General features: G+C 38.7%; 1 protein-coding gene across 2 annotated transcripts in view; it reads right to left on the reverse strand.

The window, feature by feature from the left end:
- Positions 1-225: 225 nt before the first annotated feature.
- The window catches only part of GASK1B (golgi associated kinase 1B), a 72,115-nt gene continuing 56,642 nt past the window's right edge, over positions 226-15,698 (reverse strand). For both annotated transcript variants that reach the window (XM_025267969.3, XM_006074045.4), the window contains exons 4-5: positions 7,660-7,886; positions 226-4,196 (exon numbers count right to left, since the gene is read on the reverse strand). In XM_025267969.3, coding sequence (XP_025123754.3) covers positions 3,989-4,196; positions 7,660-7,886 — 435 coding nt within the window. In that variant the 3' untranslated portion in view covers positions 226-3,988. The remainder of the gene's footprint in view (positions 4,197-7,659; positions 7,887-15,698) is intronic.

Below are 15,698 nucleotides of genomic sequence, written 5' to 3' on the forward strand. Positions count from 1 at the left end.
AAAGTCTGCCTGTAACCCTGTAATCTGTAATCTGTAATCTGCCTGTAATCTGAGTCAGACCTTTCAAGCAGATAATCAACTAACAATTCTTAATCAATTAAAGGATGAAATGAAAATAAACTTAAGCTGTTGATCAAATGGTAGCATTCAGTTTTTTAAATTATGTGACTCTGTTTTGAAAGTTGTTAAAATTTCAAAATTTTAAAATCACGACACTCAAGTAAATACAATTATAAGACTCTACAGTCAAAAGTTTATTAAGCCAAAATCTTCAAAAAGGTAAAACCCCAACTCTTATGCAAATATAAAATGAACATATTCAAAGATTTTATTAAAATAATTAATAATAAGAAAACTAGTAAGAAGACACTACGATTTCAAGAATGTTTCAAAAGCTAACTGTTTACAGGCAAATGTTAAGATAAGATTATTGGACAAATTAAAAAAAAAAACTGGTTAGTGTCCAACAGGGTAATAATTTGTAAAGCCATTAGGGTAGGATTGTTTTATCCACCAGACAGAAATTATTTGCATCTCCCTGGGGTAAAAATCTACAAGTTAACCTCTGCCCTAGAGCATTGTTAAATAGTCCATTCAATACAAAATGAAGTCCAGCATTGCACTGAAAGAATACTTGGGGCTATTTCCAAGTGTCCAATACCTTTTCTGACAAGTCAAATCATCTTTCATTCATGAAAGTTCCTGATTCTTGATAACATTATTTATTCTTTAGAGAATGCCTTCATCATCTTCATTTGACTTATGTATCAATACCATTTCCATATCATATTTTCAGGCCAGTGCTCTAATGTGCCTTATTTAATCTGTACTGAGATAAACATTAGAATTTCATAAGACAATATATAGATGAACCTACATTTAGGTTATTTTATTTCAGTCACTGGATATAATTTACCATATATCTAAAAGCACAATGGTATAAACAGGCTATTACAGAAGTTTAGAGATTATAAATATTTTGAACATAAGTCTAAGACATTTTATATTTTAATAAGTTCCCCAGGTGCCTAATAAATTTAATAAATATGAATGCTACCAAGCAAGCCTTAAATATAATAGTAAGACTCACATCAAGCAAAGAAAATCCCAAATTAGTATCTTCTTATAATTTATGATATCTGTTAAGTAATTTGCATACCACCTAAAAGAGTGCTAAATGTACACCAAGGGAAGGCATAATATCATTATTAATGATATCAAATATATGCATACACAAACACAGTCTAGTATAAGTCTCGACTATTCAATTGTTTCTTTTATCATGGATAAAGGTAGCAAACACTCCCCCAGAGTTCACTTCTGAAAAGCAGTTCACCTATAAAACAAGATAAAAACAAAACAACAACAAAAAGACTGACAAAATAAAAAACACACATCTTTAATTTTTAACATTTGTATGACATATTTTTAAGATATGTATTTATTTTCATAATATCACTTTAAAAAAATAATCACACAAGAATAAGCTTCTGAATGTCTGCCTACTTAAACTGCTCTATTTTAAATTTATCAAATTGTAAATAAACCCCATAATGTGCAATGTGAACCAAACTGCAGCCTAATGAGTACATTTACAAGGCAGAGTATTCTCATTGTTTCAGTAAGAGAAGAGTATTACTTATTAGAATGAAAAGCCTGGCCTCAAGTCATCCATCATTCAAAAATAATATAGCATGAATTATCCACTGAGCCTAAAACAACATATACTGTTAAAAAGCAAAGGTGACTAAATTAAACATGTGATCCTGGACCTGTCATTTGATACTTTGCATTTCAGAAAAACTGGAGGCAAATAAACAATGAGACCCACCAGCTGGAGGACCAAGTTGTCCAGAAGTGGTAAAGGTTAAGATGCAAAATCAAAGCCACTTCTGAGGAACCTGAGATTTCCAGCACCAGTATCACAAAGTTGGACAAGATGGTATATTCCATGAAAGGCATATTAAAATGCAAATATGTCACCTAGATAAGACAAGGTATAAGGCAACTTGACAAAGAGTTATTTTAATGTAGAGTTTGCATCTCCAGACTTCTGTTAGGCCAAATTCTCATTAATATGCTGATTATTGAGACACAAAGTGATCTTAAAAAGACCAAATACAGCAGGTAGCAGTGGAGACTCAGCAGAGTCCACATGTACCTAGAAAGTATGGGGCGGAGGGTGGGAGAGGCGCACTCAGGGCTACGGAGGGAACGCTGAAGACAGCATGGTCTGAAGGCCAGCCCTCTAAGGGTCAGCTGAGAAGTGAGGGTGCTAAAAAGTAGGGCCTGAATGTAAGCTTAGAAAAGTTATAATTAGAGGATCAAATGATTCCCTTTTCCTTTGACTACATTTTCTTATAATCTACATGTTATTGTGTCACTTTGCCTCAAATATTTGTATAAATTAAAATCTATAGATAGGTTAGCCTTTATCATACTGTCTTTAGTAGTCCTAATCTTCAGTGATTCTGAATGACCCTTATTAGAACACAGAAAATGGGATGCACTTTAGGAATAATATGCAGAACTGAGAAAACAGAGGATAAAATGCATTATAAATATTCCTAAGTTATTTTTTTAAACTGAAAGAAGTCAGTATAGTAGCTTCTTAAGAAGAGGTGAGGGGGGATTGTCATAGCCATTTGTTCAAGACTTCAAATCTCTATGTGAACATCTATCAAACACCATGATGTAGATGCCTCCAAGGATATGTGGTGCAGTGGTAAAGAATCCACCTGCCAAGCAGGAGACATGGGCTCGATCCTTGGGTCAGGAAGATCCTTTGGAGAAGGAAATGGCAACCCACTCCATTATTATTGCCTGGAAACTTCCATGCACAGAGGAGCCTGGAGGGCTACAGTCTATGGGGTCACAGAGTCGAACACGACTTAGTGACTAAACAACAGAGTTCAGAGAGAATTGTTTGAGGTTAAATATCTTCCAATTTCCCATTTCTAGTCATGTGATTTCACTTGAGGAGAACTTATCAGAGTTGGGTTTTAATTATTTTGCTCCTATTTTTCATATTGGAATAAGTCAAACAATATACTCAAACACACTCAATATCTGGTCCTATTGTCAATATCTGGACAATATCAATTAATTCTGTTTAAATATAATTACAAAGAACAAACTTGAAGAAATCCACTATTATTTATGAAATAAGCAGAAATTATAGCCTATCCTTAGTAAAAATGACAAAAAATGTAAAAAGAACATCCGCCCAACCAAAAGACACTCAATAAGCGTAGTTTCACATATGCAACGTCAAACCTAAAAATTGAATGTTTAAGCCACCAGACATAAGTTGGACCAAAACAGAAAGTAAAACTACCTAATGTATAAACTGTCAGATGTAGGTTTCTATACTGATAACAAAATGTTAATACATTTCCAAAAGGGAATGGAAAATGGGATTCTTGTGTTGAGGATCACAAAGCTGGCTGATCATTTTTAGATACAATAGAATATACACTGGAGGTTTTACAAATAAACCAACATTTCTCCTTAAAATTACTATAGAGTCTGAAGTTTCTGAAGGTTATACACCTACATTTTCCAGCATAGAGTTGCCTCTGGGTAGTGTTGAAACTGCTGTCTGTTCTAACAATCAACAATAGAAAGATATCCAGAACTGTTCCCATTAGTATTTGGTTAGACCAGCAAATGGCATCAAACCTGATTTATTAAAGGAATCACCACTTCTGGTTCATACTATCCTGTTAACTGATGTGACAGATGCTTTAATACAACTAACTGGGATCAAAAGTGCAACTATTCTGTGCTCAGATGTTGAGACTCCCAGTCATGATGTTAAAGGAAAATGTAAACAGATACATCTTAGCAGTATATGTGCAAAAGCTTTTGAAGACTGCTATTGTGCTCAGGTTCATCATATTTACTAGATTAAATTCATTTTCTTTGTGTATTCATCTCCACTGCCTCATCTCTAAAAGGACTGGACCGCTAGCCAGAAGACCTTTTCTTATTCATTCATAGGTAACACTTTGGCCCCGTGTGCGTTGATGTAGGTGAGCAGGATTTTGGCTCTCTGTTCTATCACGTCAATTAGCTTTTCGATGCCCTGTCTACCTCCCTGACTCTCCCAGTAAACTTTATCAAGAAACAGAGACTGAAGGAGTTTCTGCCGTAAGCGTTGGCTCTTCAAAACAGAAACTGCAGATTCGGGAAACCTGAAAAGAGAAAATGATATTTCATTCTTTGTAATTGCTTGGAAATATTATGCCCTGCCCAGTGGTTCAGCCAGTCATTAATCTGGTATAAATCATACTATCAGATAATATCTTGAGGATTGAAACATTTCTGTCAGCATCTAGCTTACACTTCTCAATAATTATATACTAGAAGAAGAGATTTCAAAGGAACTGAGTTTTCTATACCACTGAGAACTTGACATACCAATGTCTTACTTAAGACCATTATATGTAGGCAAAGAGAGGGACAGAATTAGCAAGAATTCTGATAATCTGGAAAAGTACTTTCCTCAAATTTAAACTCCATTGCACCCATAAGCGAAGAAGGCAATGGCACCCCACTCCAGTACTCTTGCCTGGAAAATCTCATGGATGGAGGAGCCTGGTAAGCTTCAGCCCATGGGGTCGCTAAGAGTCGGACATGACTGAGCGACTTCATTTTCACTTTTCACTTTCATGCATTGGAGAAGGAAATGGCAACCCACTCCAGTGTTCTTGCCTGGAGAATCCCAGGGACAGGGGAGCCTGGTGGACTGCCGTCTGTGGGGTTGCACAGAGTCGGACATGACTGAAGCTATTTAGCAGCAGCAGCAGCAGCACCCATAAGAAACCACTTTAATCTGTTGAGTAGAATCCTATCCTCCTAAGTGTTAACATGAGATTATATGCAAGAAAATATGAGAAGCAAAAAAATGCTGACAATTTCAGTAAATTACTCTTCCTGAAGCAGAGTTGCATGAATGAACTTAATGAGAAATTATACAAAATACATGTGGTGTAAAGAAAGAAGTCACACCAAAATGCCTAATTAAAGACTGAAATGCCTTTTATTCAGATAATACTTCAGAAATTCTAAGAATCTGGAAACATTATATTAAGCCCTAATATTAATTTATTTTCAAATAAATTTAGCAAAACTCAGGTTTGAGGGCCAGGGCACTCTACAAGGAAGCACCTCTCTGGAAAACCTGAGGTCAATTTAGAGGGATCCTTGCTGAATTACCTAAAGAAGGGCATTATGATTCCTGCTCTTCATTTAGAAATAATAAAGGCAGGGATACAGCACATACATTATCTAAAGGATTTAGTAAAATTTCTCGTTCAAAATTATAAGCAACATTTTGCTGAATCTCCAATTTGGCCTCTCTCCCAGCTTTCATTAAAATGCTGATGAAAGTACAGTACAAATACTGGGGTTTAAGAGTAAATTTAGTAGTTCCTTAAAAACTAAAACAGAATATATATTTGTTCCAAGAGTACAGTTTGCCAAGAGCTTCAGTCCTCTAAGCATCTTTTCCAAATGTCAGTGGATCAAGCTGGGGATGGCACTGAGGGGGCGTGAATACAGCAGTCCATATGTTCCAGCATTTCTGATGCTGCAGAGAGACCAAAGGCCAAAGAGCTGGACATGCTTAATGAGTCTGAGTAAGTGTGAAATTAAATAATGTTAATCAGATGCTCTGAGCACCCCCAAAGACATGTCCTTTATAGTTTAGTAACCATAGTATTAATTAAGCATTTTTGCTATAGGAAGTATTAATAATCCATGATTTATTAATTCTCTGGCCCTTGAACTAACTTAGCTGTGGCAGAATGTACAAGATGAAACCACTACATTCATGGATCTCTTTAGTGTCTAATCCTTGCATAAAGGAAAATCAAAAAAATTACCTGACTCTGTGCTATGCTGCTTAATGGAAATATTCTATGCATAAATCTGGGTTAGTGATATCTTCATTTTTGCCTTTGAATGTGGAAATTACATATTCAAAGAAGATTTAACTTTAAACCCATTACTCCTTATAATGCATTTAGGGTTAAATCTCCTTTGAAAGCATAAGTAAAATGTTACTCATATTTTTATGAATGTATGAGAGAGATGGATTCTCCAGGCACTATTAATTCTAAGAGGAAATTCAGAGATTTAAGAGGACTCCATAATATCGACTCAGTAAGTGATGCTGCTGGTATGTAAATTTTCCTACACATAAAATTTCCTCACCTCAAACACTTAGCAGACACTTATATATTACCTTCCATCCACAGAGATATAAGGAATGGGTATTAATAGAGAAAGTCATGGCAAAAACTCATGAAAATGGATGTCCTGAAACTCATTAACTCTAGCGTTGGAAATACATAAAATTCCCCATTACCTAATTCATGGTGCTAAGAAGAATTATTAAAATATGCTTCAGAGTTTTGTTAACAAGAGAAATAGTAACAGCAGAAATGCCACAAGTTACTGCAGAAAAATGACTGGACTTGGGGTTGGAGGACCTGGGTTCTACTCCCAATTTTAGACTTGCTCATGTGTCCCCAGCAATCACTCGGCCTCACAAGGTTGGTGGACTGTTTCACTAGAGCACCCTTCTATTTTCAAGTCTCAGACACACACCCCAGTTTCTTAGTGACCCTGATTTCTGACTAAGGTTGAAAGACAATGAAGGGAACTTTCCTGGTGGTGCAGTGGATAGGAATCCACCTGCCAATACAGGGGACACAGGTTTGATCACTGATCCAGGAAGATTCCACTTGCTTTGGGCAATTAAGTCCATGTACCACAACTACTGACTCCACACTCTTTACCCTGCGAGCCACAACTACTGAGCCTGTGCTCCACAACAAATAACCCTCATTCACCATAACTAGAGAAAGGCCGCATGCAGCAATGGAGACCCAGTGCAACCAAAAATTAATTAATTAAGAAAAAAGAAAGAAAGACAATGAATGGGTGCTTATGAAGGGGAGTCTGAAATGTAACTTCAGTCCCCATGTTTGGGGTGAATATCTCAGACTCTACAGTGAGGTCCCTGCCACTATGGAATGTCTTAGTTTCCTTTATTTCCAAATACTTCTTGAGTGTAAGCTCAAGATACTTGTCCCCATTAATCTATGTCTACAGAAGGATTTCCAAATGCTCAGGAACCCTCTTACCTGAATTGAACTGCCATTATTCTTGGCTACTGTGTTCTACTCAGCGGGTTGCCTCTAACTTCCCATGTGTTCATCAAAGTCACTGAGTTTATTCTGCTCTGGGACATCCTGCCTTGTCAGTATTTGAATGTCTGTTGGTTTCCCCATCCTGCACCCTGGTAATGGAGCCCCTGTGACCTGCTCACCTCCACCAGGCTAGTTCCTATTCCAGAAATGCCTGCATGCTTCCAACCTCATACCACCTGGATTTTCACATGAGGGCCAAGCAATATGATGCCTGTGAAATGCAGCAGGACCTCTGTAGGTTGCACAGGTCAGTTACAGTGAAACCTGGCTGCACCTTTTTTCTACTTCCCTTAGGTTTGGTTCCTTCTCTGGGCCTCCATTCCCAGATTCTCTTTAAAGGTTAAATTGATCAGACATAGGATATGAGTCTTCTCAAACCATACTACGTATTCAATAGAAATGCAATGTCCTGCAGATGTTATTACATCAGGAAACTTACTCTCTGATGCCTTCTAAGAGTTTGAAGTTCAAGTTATCTTCACTTCTGTCAAAGAAACCCTTGTTATCTATAAAAACCAAGTGTCTTGGGTCCTGCTTTCGCTGGACAATGTGGGCTAGAACCACAGTGTCCTGGTTGTCACATTTTGAACTCCGTCCACTCTGTACACAGGTATCTTCCTTCCGAGGTCGGAACCCACAGCAATGTGTATCTAGGCGGTTATAAATCTGAAAGGGAAAGCAAAAACAAAATCTAAGATGCTGAGTAAAAACAAAACTTGGGAAAGTTAAAAGATGTCCAAAGAACAAGTACTTTCTAAGTGGCTGACTTGCCAGAATTTAATTGGGGCCAGGTTTGTTTAATTAACTGTCAGAATAAGTCCAAATTTCATATCCTTCTGACCCAGCTCCGTTAACAGCTCCACAGGCAGATCATCCAAACTAAGCATCTCCACCCTTCACATTCAGAGTTCCCACTGACATCATGTCGATGCGTGGCCAGAAGAATCTCTGATGCTACTTGGGACAGAAGATACAAATCACTGTACTTGGATACATCCAGAAAATCTGGGTTATCTCAGTGGCTCTAAAAGTTTACTGCATTCCCTAACTCTCTCTGGATTTCAGTATTACAGTATAAAACTTTAAGTTACCGAGAATAAAGCTATGGAAAAGACGTGATAACCGATAATGATAGCCAAGAACACGCCACATATGGAGCCCGCAGTTAGATTCTAAATGAACAAGCAGAACACTTTGACTTATTGGGGTTTATTGTGGGAGTAGGGCGGCCATCCTATAGAGGGCAGACATTAACTAGGAAAGGGAGAATTGGGTTACTTCCATGTCTTTTTGGCAAGGGAAAAAATAATATTTATTAATCATGGTAAGTTAAAGCCTAGGCTAAGGAGTTAGATAAATATAAACTCAAGTCTCTTCTTTGCAGTTCTGCAAACTTGTATAGCTCCCTTTATGTTACTGAGTCTCAATTTAATTATCTGTATATCGCAAATCATAATATTAGCCTTGTACTTTTGATGGGTTAAGGACACAAAAGTGGATACACCCAAGCCTGATGCAGACATCTAGAAGATACTTAAAAATGGAAAACCGTCATTACTATTGTTGAGACATACATGTACACACTGTATGAAATGACTGACCACAAAACAAGCTTCCGAAACAAAAGGTAGTTTCTCCATTGCAGTGAAGGAAAACTGAGCCTCGGAGAGGTTAAATATTGTACTCTGCATAGAATTTTAGTAAGTAGCAAAGTTAAGATTCAGACACAGTTGTGTTTGTCTTCAAAATGCACATTTCCCCCTAAAACATCACATTAAATAGTTTGTCTAGTTGAAGATTATACGTACACTCAAAATTCAAAAGATGGCTTGACACAGATTGTCTTTTTTTTTTTTTTTTTTTTTTAATTATATGGCCGTACCACCCAGCACACGGGATCTTAATTCCCCAACCAGGGGTTAAACCTGTGTGTCCTGCATTGACGCACAGAATCTTAACTACTGGACCACTAGGGAAGTCCCCTGGCTGTCATTTCTATTCTTTTGTCATTTTAAGTCTTTTATTCTTTTATTTACTAAACTCCCATATTTTCTCTTCCTCCTGATTTTTTTTTTTTTTTTTTTTTTTTTGCAGATCTTATAGGGCTGGTCACTCTAGGTAGTCAGTTGCTAAGACAGAAATGCAGAAAAAGTAGTACCAAAATTGAGCCCACGTTGCAAAAATCCTGCATTTATTCATCCAACAAATGTTTATGTAATATCTTCTACTACCCAGCAGTGGGCCAGGCACTGAGGCAAATGTCACCCAGGGCCAGCACCCCGCCCAAACCAGCACTACTTCCAGAGGGAGATGAATCAGTTTTGCCTTGCTAACACAACAAACCCACTACCAGACAAATGACCCTCCTCTCTGTTTTCTGCAGGCAGGTAAGTGGACTTCACATCAAAAAGCATACTTTGGAAAGCAGTGATTACAAGAGAAGTTAGCATAAGCCAATTTTCTATGAAATTTATATAAAAGCAGTCACATGGGATGAGGTGCTCCATGAGCCACCAGCCTCTTGGACAGTTAAGAGGGTACGGTGCTGGTCAAGAAACAGTCTACAGATCAGGGGACCTTGGCAGAGCTAGCTTCAGGCAAGCTGATCTGTGGGGTCATGGGCCTAACCAGGGGGTTATCCATAAATGTCACACAGTCTTTCTCCAGGGCACATAAGCTCCCAGGGCTGGTTGAATGTTTTCCAAAGGTGAGCAAGAGAGCCCCAACCACATCACTGTAGGTTAAATGAAAAAAAGTTATAAGCTGGAAAATACTAGAAAAATGAAAAATGAATTGACTCCTTTCTCCTCAATTTGATTCCTTTTATGTGTTATCTTGACAGATTTGAATATAAGGGAAATCAAATGATATGAAGAGATGGTATGTGCTTGCTAGGTAGTCAAGTTACCATCAAGGGGTCAGGGAGAATGTAAAAAATAACTCTCCAGGGAGCTGATTCTCATTTAATGTCCCTTTTTTTTCATATACTGGAGAAGGAAAGGGCAACCCACTCCAGTATTCTTGCCTGGAGAATCCCATGGACAGAGAAGCCTGGTAGGCTGCAGTCCATGGGGTCGCACAGAGTTGGACACGACTGAAGCGACTTGGCGGCAGCAGCTAATAATTCTCAAAAAGTCTCTATACCTTATTCCTGTCATCATTGTATGTTTTTATCCAAATATAATGACACTATATATGAGAGAAAGCTTAATCTTATTTTACTTTGGCTATAAAATCAACATGTGTTGTGTTGGATAAGTGTGTTTAGAGCTTTACTTGTAAAGACACATCTACCAACCAGTTCTTAAATGGTGCTCTGAACCCTAAGCTCTTTCTTCCTTGTTGATTTCTAGTAGTGGGAAAGGACCAAAACAAATAGCATTTTTGTTGTCACTACAACAAAGCCAGGGGTATCACATATAATATTGTTTGATAACAAGCAATTTACCATCTAGGCCCTAACTTCCAGTACTCTATAAATAAATTATATCTTTCTGTTTTTAGACTACAAGAAAGCATTAAGAGTTAGAGGTGAGACAGAGCAACTTGGAGAAGGCAATGGCACCCCACTCCAGTACCCTTGCCTGGAAAATCCCATGAACGGAGGAGCCTAGTGGACTGCAGTCCATGGGGTTGCTAAGAGTTGGACACGACTGAGTGACTTCACTTTCACTTTTCACTTTCATGCATTGGAGAAGGAAATGGCAACCCACTCCAGTGTTCTTGCCTGGAGAATCCCAGGGACGGGGGAGCCTGGTGGGCTGCCATCTATGGGATCGCACAGAGTTGGACACGACTGAAACAACTTAGCAGCAGCAGCAGCAGAGCAACTTAGAGCATCCTTTTAAAATTATTATTGGAGTATATTATTGGAGCTTTACAATGTTGTGTTAGTTTCTGCTGTACAACAAAGTGAATCAGCTATATACATACATATGTCCCATCCCTCTTGGATTTCCCTTCCACCTGCCATCCCACCCCCTAGGGTCATAGAGCACTGAGCTGAGCACCTTGTGCTATACAGCAGCTTCCCACTAGCTATCTATTTTACATATCATAATGTATTAGTTTGGTGCAGAAGTAATTTCAGTTTTACATTGTTGGACTTTGCCATTTGATGTTGGAATACATTCTTAAATAAATGGGGTTGTGTTATACATCATTTTAATGCACATTTCTTGCTTTATTTATTTGGCTGCTGCTGCTGCTGCTACAAGTCACTTCAGTCGTGTCCAACTCTGTGCGACCCCATAGACGGCAACCCACCAGGCTTCCCCGTCCCTGGGATTCTCTAGGCAAGAACACTGGAGTGGGTTGCCATTTCCTTCTCCAATGCATGAAAGTGAAAAGTGAAAGGGAAGTCATTCAGTCAAGTCCGACTCTGTGCGACCCCACGGACTGCCACCTACCAGGCTCCTCCGTCCATGGGATTTTCTAGGCAAGAGTACTGGAGTGGGGTGCCATTGCCTTCTCCATTTATTTTGCTAATGACTTATTACTTGCTGTTTATTTTATATTTATTTTAGACTACAGAAATGATGTTAGACACAAAGCAAATTTGAGTGACTTTTTATTCAAGTTCAAAATGGGTCATAAAGCAGCAGAGACAACTTGTAACATCAACAGTGCATTTGCTCCAGGAACTGCTAATGACTCTACAGTGCAGTCGTGGGTCAAGAAGTTTTGCAAAGGAGACAAGAGCCTTGAAGATGAGAGCATAATGACGGGTCATCGGAAGTTGACAAGGACCAACTGAACGCAATCATCTAAGCTAATCCTCTTACAGCTACAAGAGAAGTTACCGAAGAACTCAACATAGACCATTCTATGGTCATTGGGCATTCGAAGCAAATTGGAAAGGTGAAAAAGCTTCACAAGCGGGTGCCTCATGAGTTGATCACAAATCAAAACAATTGTTTTGAAGGGTCTCTTCTCTTATTCTATGCAACAACAATGAACGATTTCTTGATTGGATTGTGACATGAGACAAAAAGTGGATTCTTCTATACAACAACCAGTGGATGACCAGCTTAGTGGTTGGACTGACAAGAAGCTCCAAAGCACTTCCTAAAGCCAAACTTGTACTAAAAAAAGTCACGGTCACTCTTTGGTGGTCTGCTGCCCGTCTGATCCACTACAGCTTTCTGAGCCTTGTGAAATAATTACATCTGAGAAGTATGCTCAGCAACTTGATGAGATGCACTGAAAGCTGCAGTGCCTGCAGCCAGCATTGGTCAACAGAAAGGGCCCATTTCTTCTCCACAGCAACACCAAACTGTGTGTTGCACAACCAATGTTTTAAGAGTTCAATGAATTGGGCTACAAAGTTTTGCCTCATCTGCCATGTTCACATGACCTCTCGCCAACTGACTACCAATTCTTCAAGTATCTCAACAACTTTTGCAAGGAAAATGCTTCCACAACTAGCAGGAAACAGAAAATGATTTCCAAGACTCCGTGGAATCTGGAAGCATGAATTTTTACACCACAGGAATAAGCAAACTTATTTCTAGTTGGCAGAAATGTATTGAGTGTAATGGTTCCTATTTGATAAATAAAAATGTGTTTGAGCCTAGTTATCATGATTTAAAATTCACAGTCCAAAACTGCAATTACTTTTGTACCAACCTCATACATGTTTCAAAGCTAGTCTCTCAACTCATCCCACCCTCTCCTTCCCCTGCTGTGTCCACAAATCCATTCCCTACATCTGCATATCTATTCCTGCCTTGCAAATAGGTTCACCAGTACCATTTTTCTAGATTCCACATATATGCATTAATATATATATTTATTTTTCTCTTTCTGACTTACTTCACTCTGTGTGACGGGCTCTAGGTCCATCTTTTTACTGCCTTCCCAATGTGAGATTGTTTCCAACAGTGTATTTTTAAAGCATTTTGCCTGATCCAATTTGAATCACTCAACAGTCTATGATAATTTCACCACTTCCCTTTCAGACTGTTGTGCCCTTCAAGTCTCACAGACCTTGTTATTGAAAATAGGTGTGTGATTTCAGCCTAACTTCTCTTCCAAAAATGTTTATCGCTCTTTTTATACAGATAATGCATGTACTTGGTGGGTATAATACCAGTTTTCAAATGTGAGGGGTGTGTGTGTTTGTGTGTGTGTGTGTACATATGCAGAGAATCACATTGTTAGGCTTCAGATAATTATTTTACTTTGTTTTTCTTAGCCTCCAACTATAGTAAATTATGTCTTTGTTTACTGGCCTTGTCTCCTAAGGGCCTAGTTCAGTTTAGTTCAGTCGCTCAGTTGTGTCCGACTCTTTGTAACCCCATGAATCGCAGCACGCCAGGCCTCCCTATCCATCACCAACTCCTGGAGTTCACTCAGACTCACGTCCATCGAGTCAGTGATGCCATACAGTCATCTCATCCTCTGTCATCCCCTTCTCCTCCTGCCCCCCATCCCTCCCAGCATCAGACTCTTTTCCAATGAGTCAACTCGTCACATGAGGTGGCCAAAGTACTGGAGTTTCAGCTTTAGCATCATTCCTTCCAAAGAACACCCAGGACTGATCTCCTTTAGAATGGACTGGTTGGATCTCCTTGCAGTCCAAGGGACTTTCAAGAGTCTTATCCAACACCACAGTTCAAAAGCATCAGTTCATCGGCACTCAGCATTCTTTACAGTCCAACTCTCACATCCATACATGACCATAGGAAAAACCATAGCCTTGACTAGACGGACCTTTGTTGGCAAAGTAATGTCTCTGCTTTTCAATATGCTATCTAGATTGGTCATAACTTTCCTTCCAAGGAGTAAGCGTCTTTTAATTTCATGGCTGCAGTCACCATCTGCAGTGATTTTTGGAGCCCAAAAAAATAAAGTCTGACACTGTTTCCACTGTTTCCCCATCTATTTCCCATGAAGTGATGGAACCAGATGCCATGATCTTAGTTTTCTGAATGTTGAGCTTTAAGCCAACTTTTTCACTCTCCTCTTTCACTTTCATTAAGAGGCTTTTGAGTTCCTCTTCACTTTCTGCCATAAGGGTGGTGTCATCTGCATATCTGAGGTGATTGATATTTCTCCCGGCAATCTTGATTCCAGCTTGTGCTTCTTCCAGCCCAGCGTTTCTCATGATGTACTCTACATATAAGTTAAATAAGCAGGGTGACAATATACAGCCTTGACGTACTCCTTTTCCTATTTGGAACCAATCTGTTGTTCCATGTCCAGTTCTAACTGTTGTTTCCTGACCTGCATATAGGTTTCTCAAGAAGCAGGTCAGGTGGTATGGTATTCCTATCTCTTTCAGAATTTTCCACAGTTTATTGTGATCCACACAGTCAAAGGCTTTGGCATAGTCAATAAAGCAGAAATAAATGTTTTTCTGGAACTCTCTTGCTTTTTCGATGATCCAGCGGATATTGGCAATTTGTTCTCTGGTTCCTCTGCCTTTTCTAAAACCAGCTTGAGCATCTGGAAGTTCACGGTTCATGTATTGCTGAAGCCTGGCTTGAAGAATTTTGAGCATTACTTTACTAGCGTGTGAGATGAGTGCAATTGTGCGGTAGTTTGAGCATTCTTTGGCATTGCCTTTCTTTGGGATTGGAATGAAAGCTGACCTTTTCCAGTCCTGTGGCCACTGCTGAGTTTTCCAAATTTGCTAGCACATTGAGTGTAGCACTTTCACAGCATCATCTTTCAGGATTTGAAATAGCTCAACTGGAATTCCATCACCTCCACTAGCTTTGTTTGTAGTGATGCTTTCTAAGGCTCACCTAAGCAGCTCTTAAATATCACTCCCTAGGTCTTCCCAGAATTGTGTTTATAGACCCTTTTTCTAATTGACATTCAATATATCCAAAATGATTTGAACACAAAATCGTTATCCACTATTAAGTGTCATTTTGCTTGGCATCTAATTCAGTTATATCTTGAATATATTTCAGCTTACTTTGAGTAGAGTTCACCTACTTTTTAAGCCCTAACAAAGCATATTCTAGCCATCTATGTATCCATAATATGGTTTTAATATATTCACTTGTCTAGAGCACACAGTAAAACAATCATTTCATTTAACTATCACATGATCAAAATTGCTGGAAGAAAGATCAATAACCTCAGATATGCAGATGATACTACCCTTAAGAGAGAAAGCAAAGAGGAACTAAAGTGCCTCTTGATGAAGGTGAAAGAGGAAAAAACTGGCTAAAAACTCAACATTCAAAAAACTAAGATCATTCCATCTGGTCCCATCACTTCATGGCAAATAGATGGGGAAGCAATAGAAACAGTGAGAGACTTTATTTTCTTGGGCTCCAAAATCACTGTGGACAGTGAATGCAGCCATGAAATTAAAAGACACTTACTCCTTGGAAGAAAAGCTATAACAAACCTAGACAGCACATTAAAAAGCAGAGACATTGTTTTTCCGACAAAGGTCTATATTGTCAAAACTATGGTTTTTCCAGTAGTCATGTATGGATGTGAAAGCTGGGCCATAAA

This window comes from Bubalus bubalis, chromosome 17 (assembly GCF_019923935.1).
Source record: "Bubalus bubalis isolate 160015118507 breed Murrah chromosome 17, NDDB_SH_1, whole genome shotgun sequence".
NCBI lineage: Eukaryota > Metazoa > Chordata > Mammalia > Artiodactyla > Bovidae > Bubalus > Bubalus bubalis.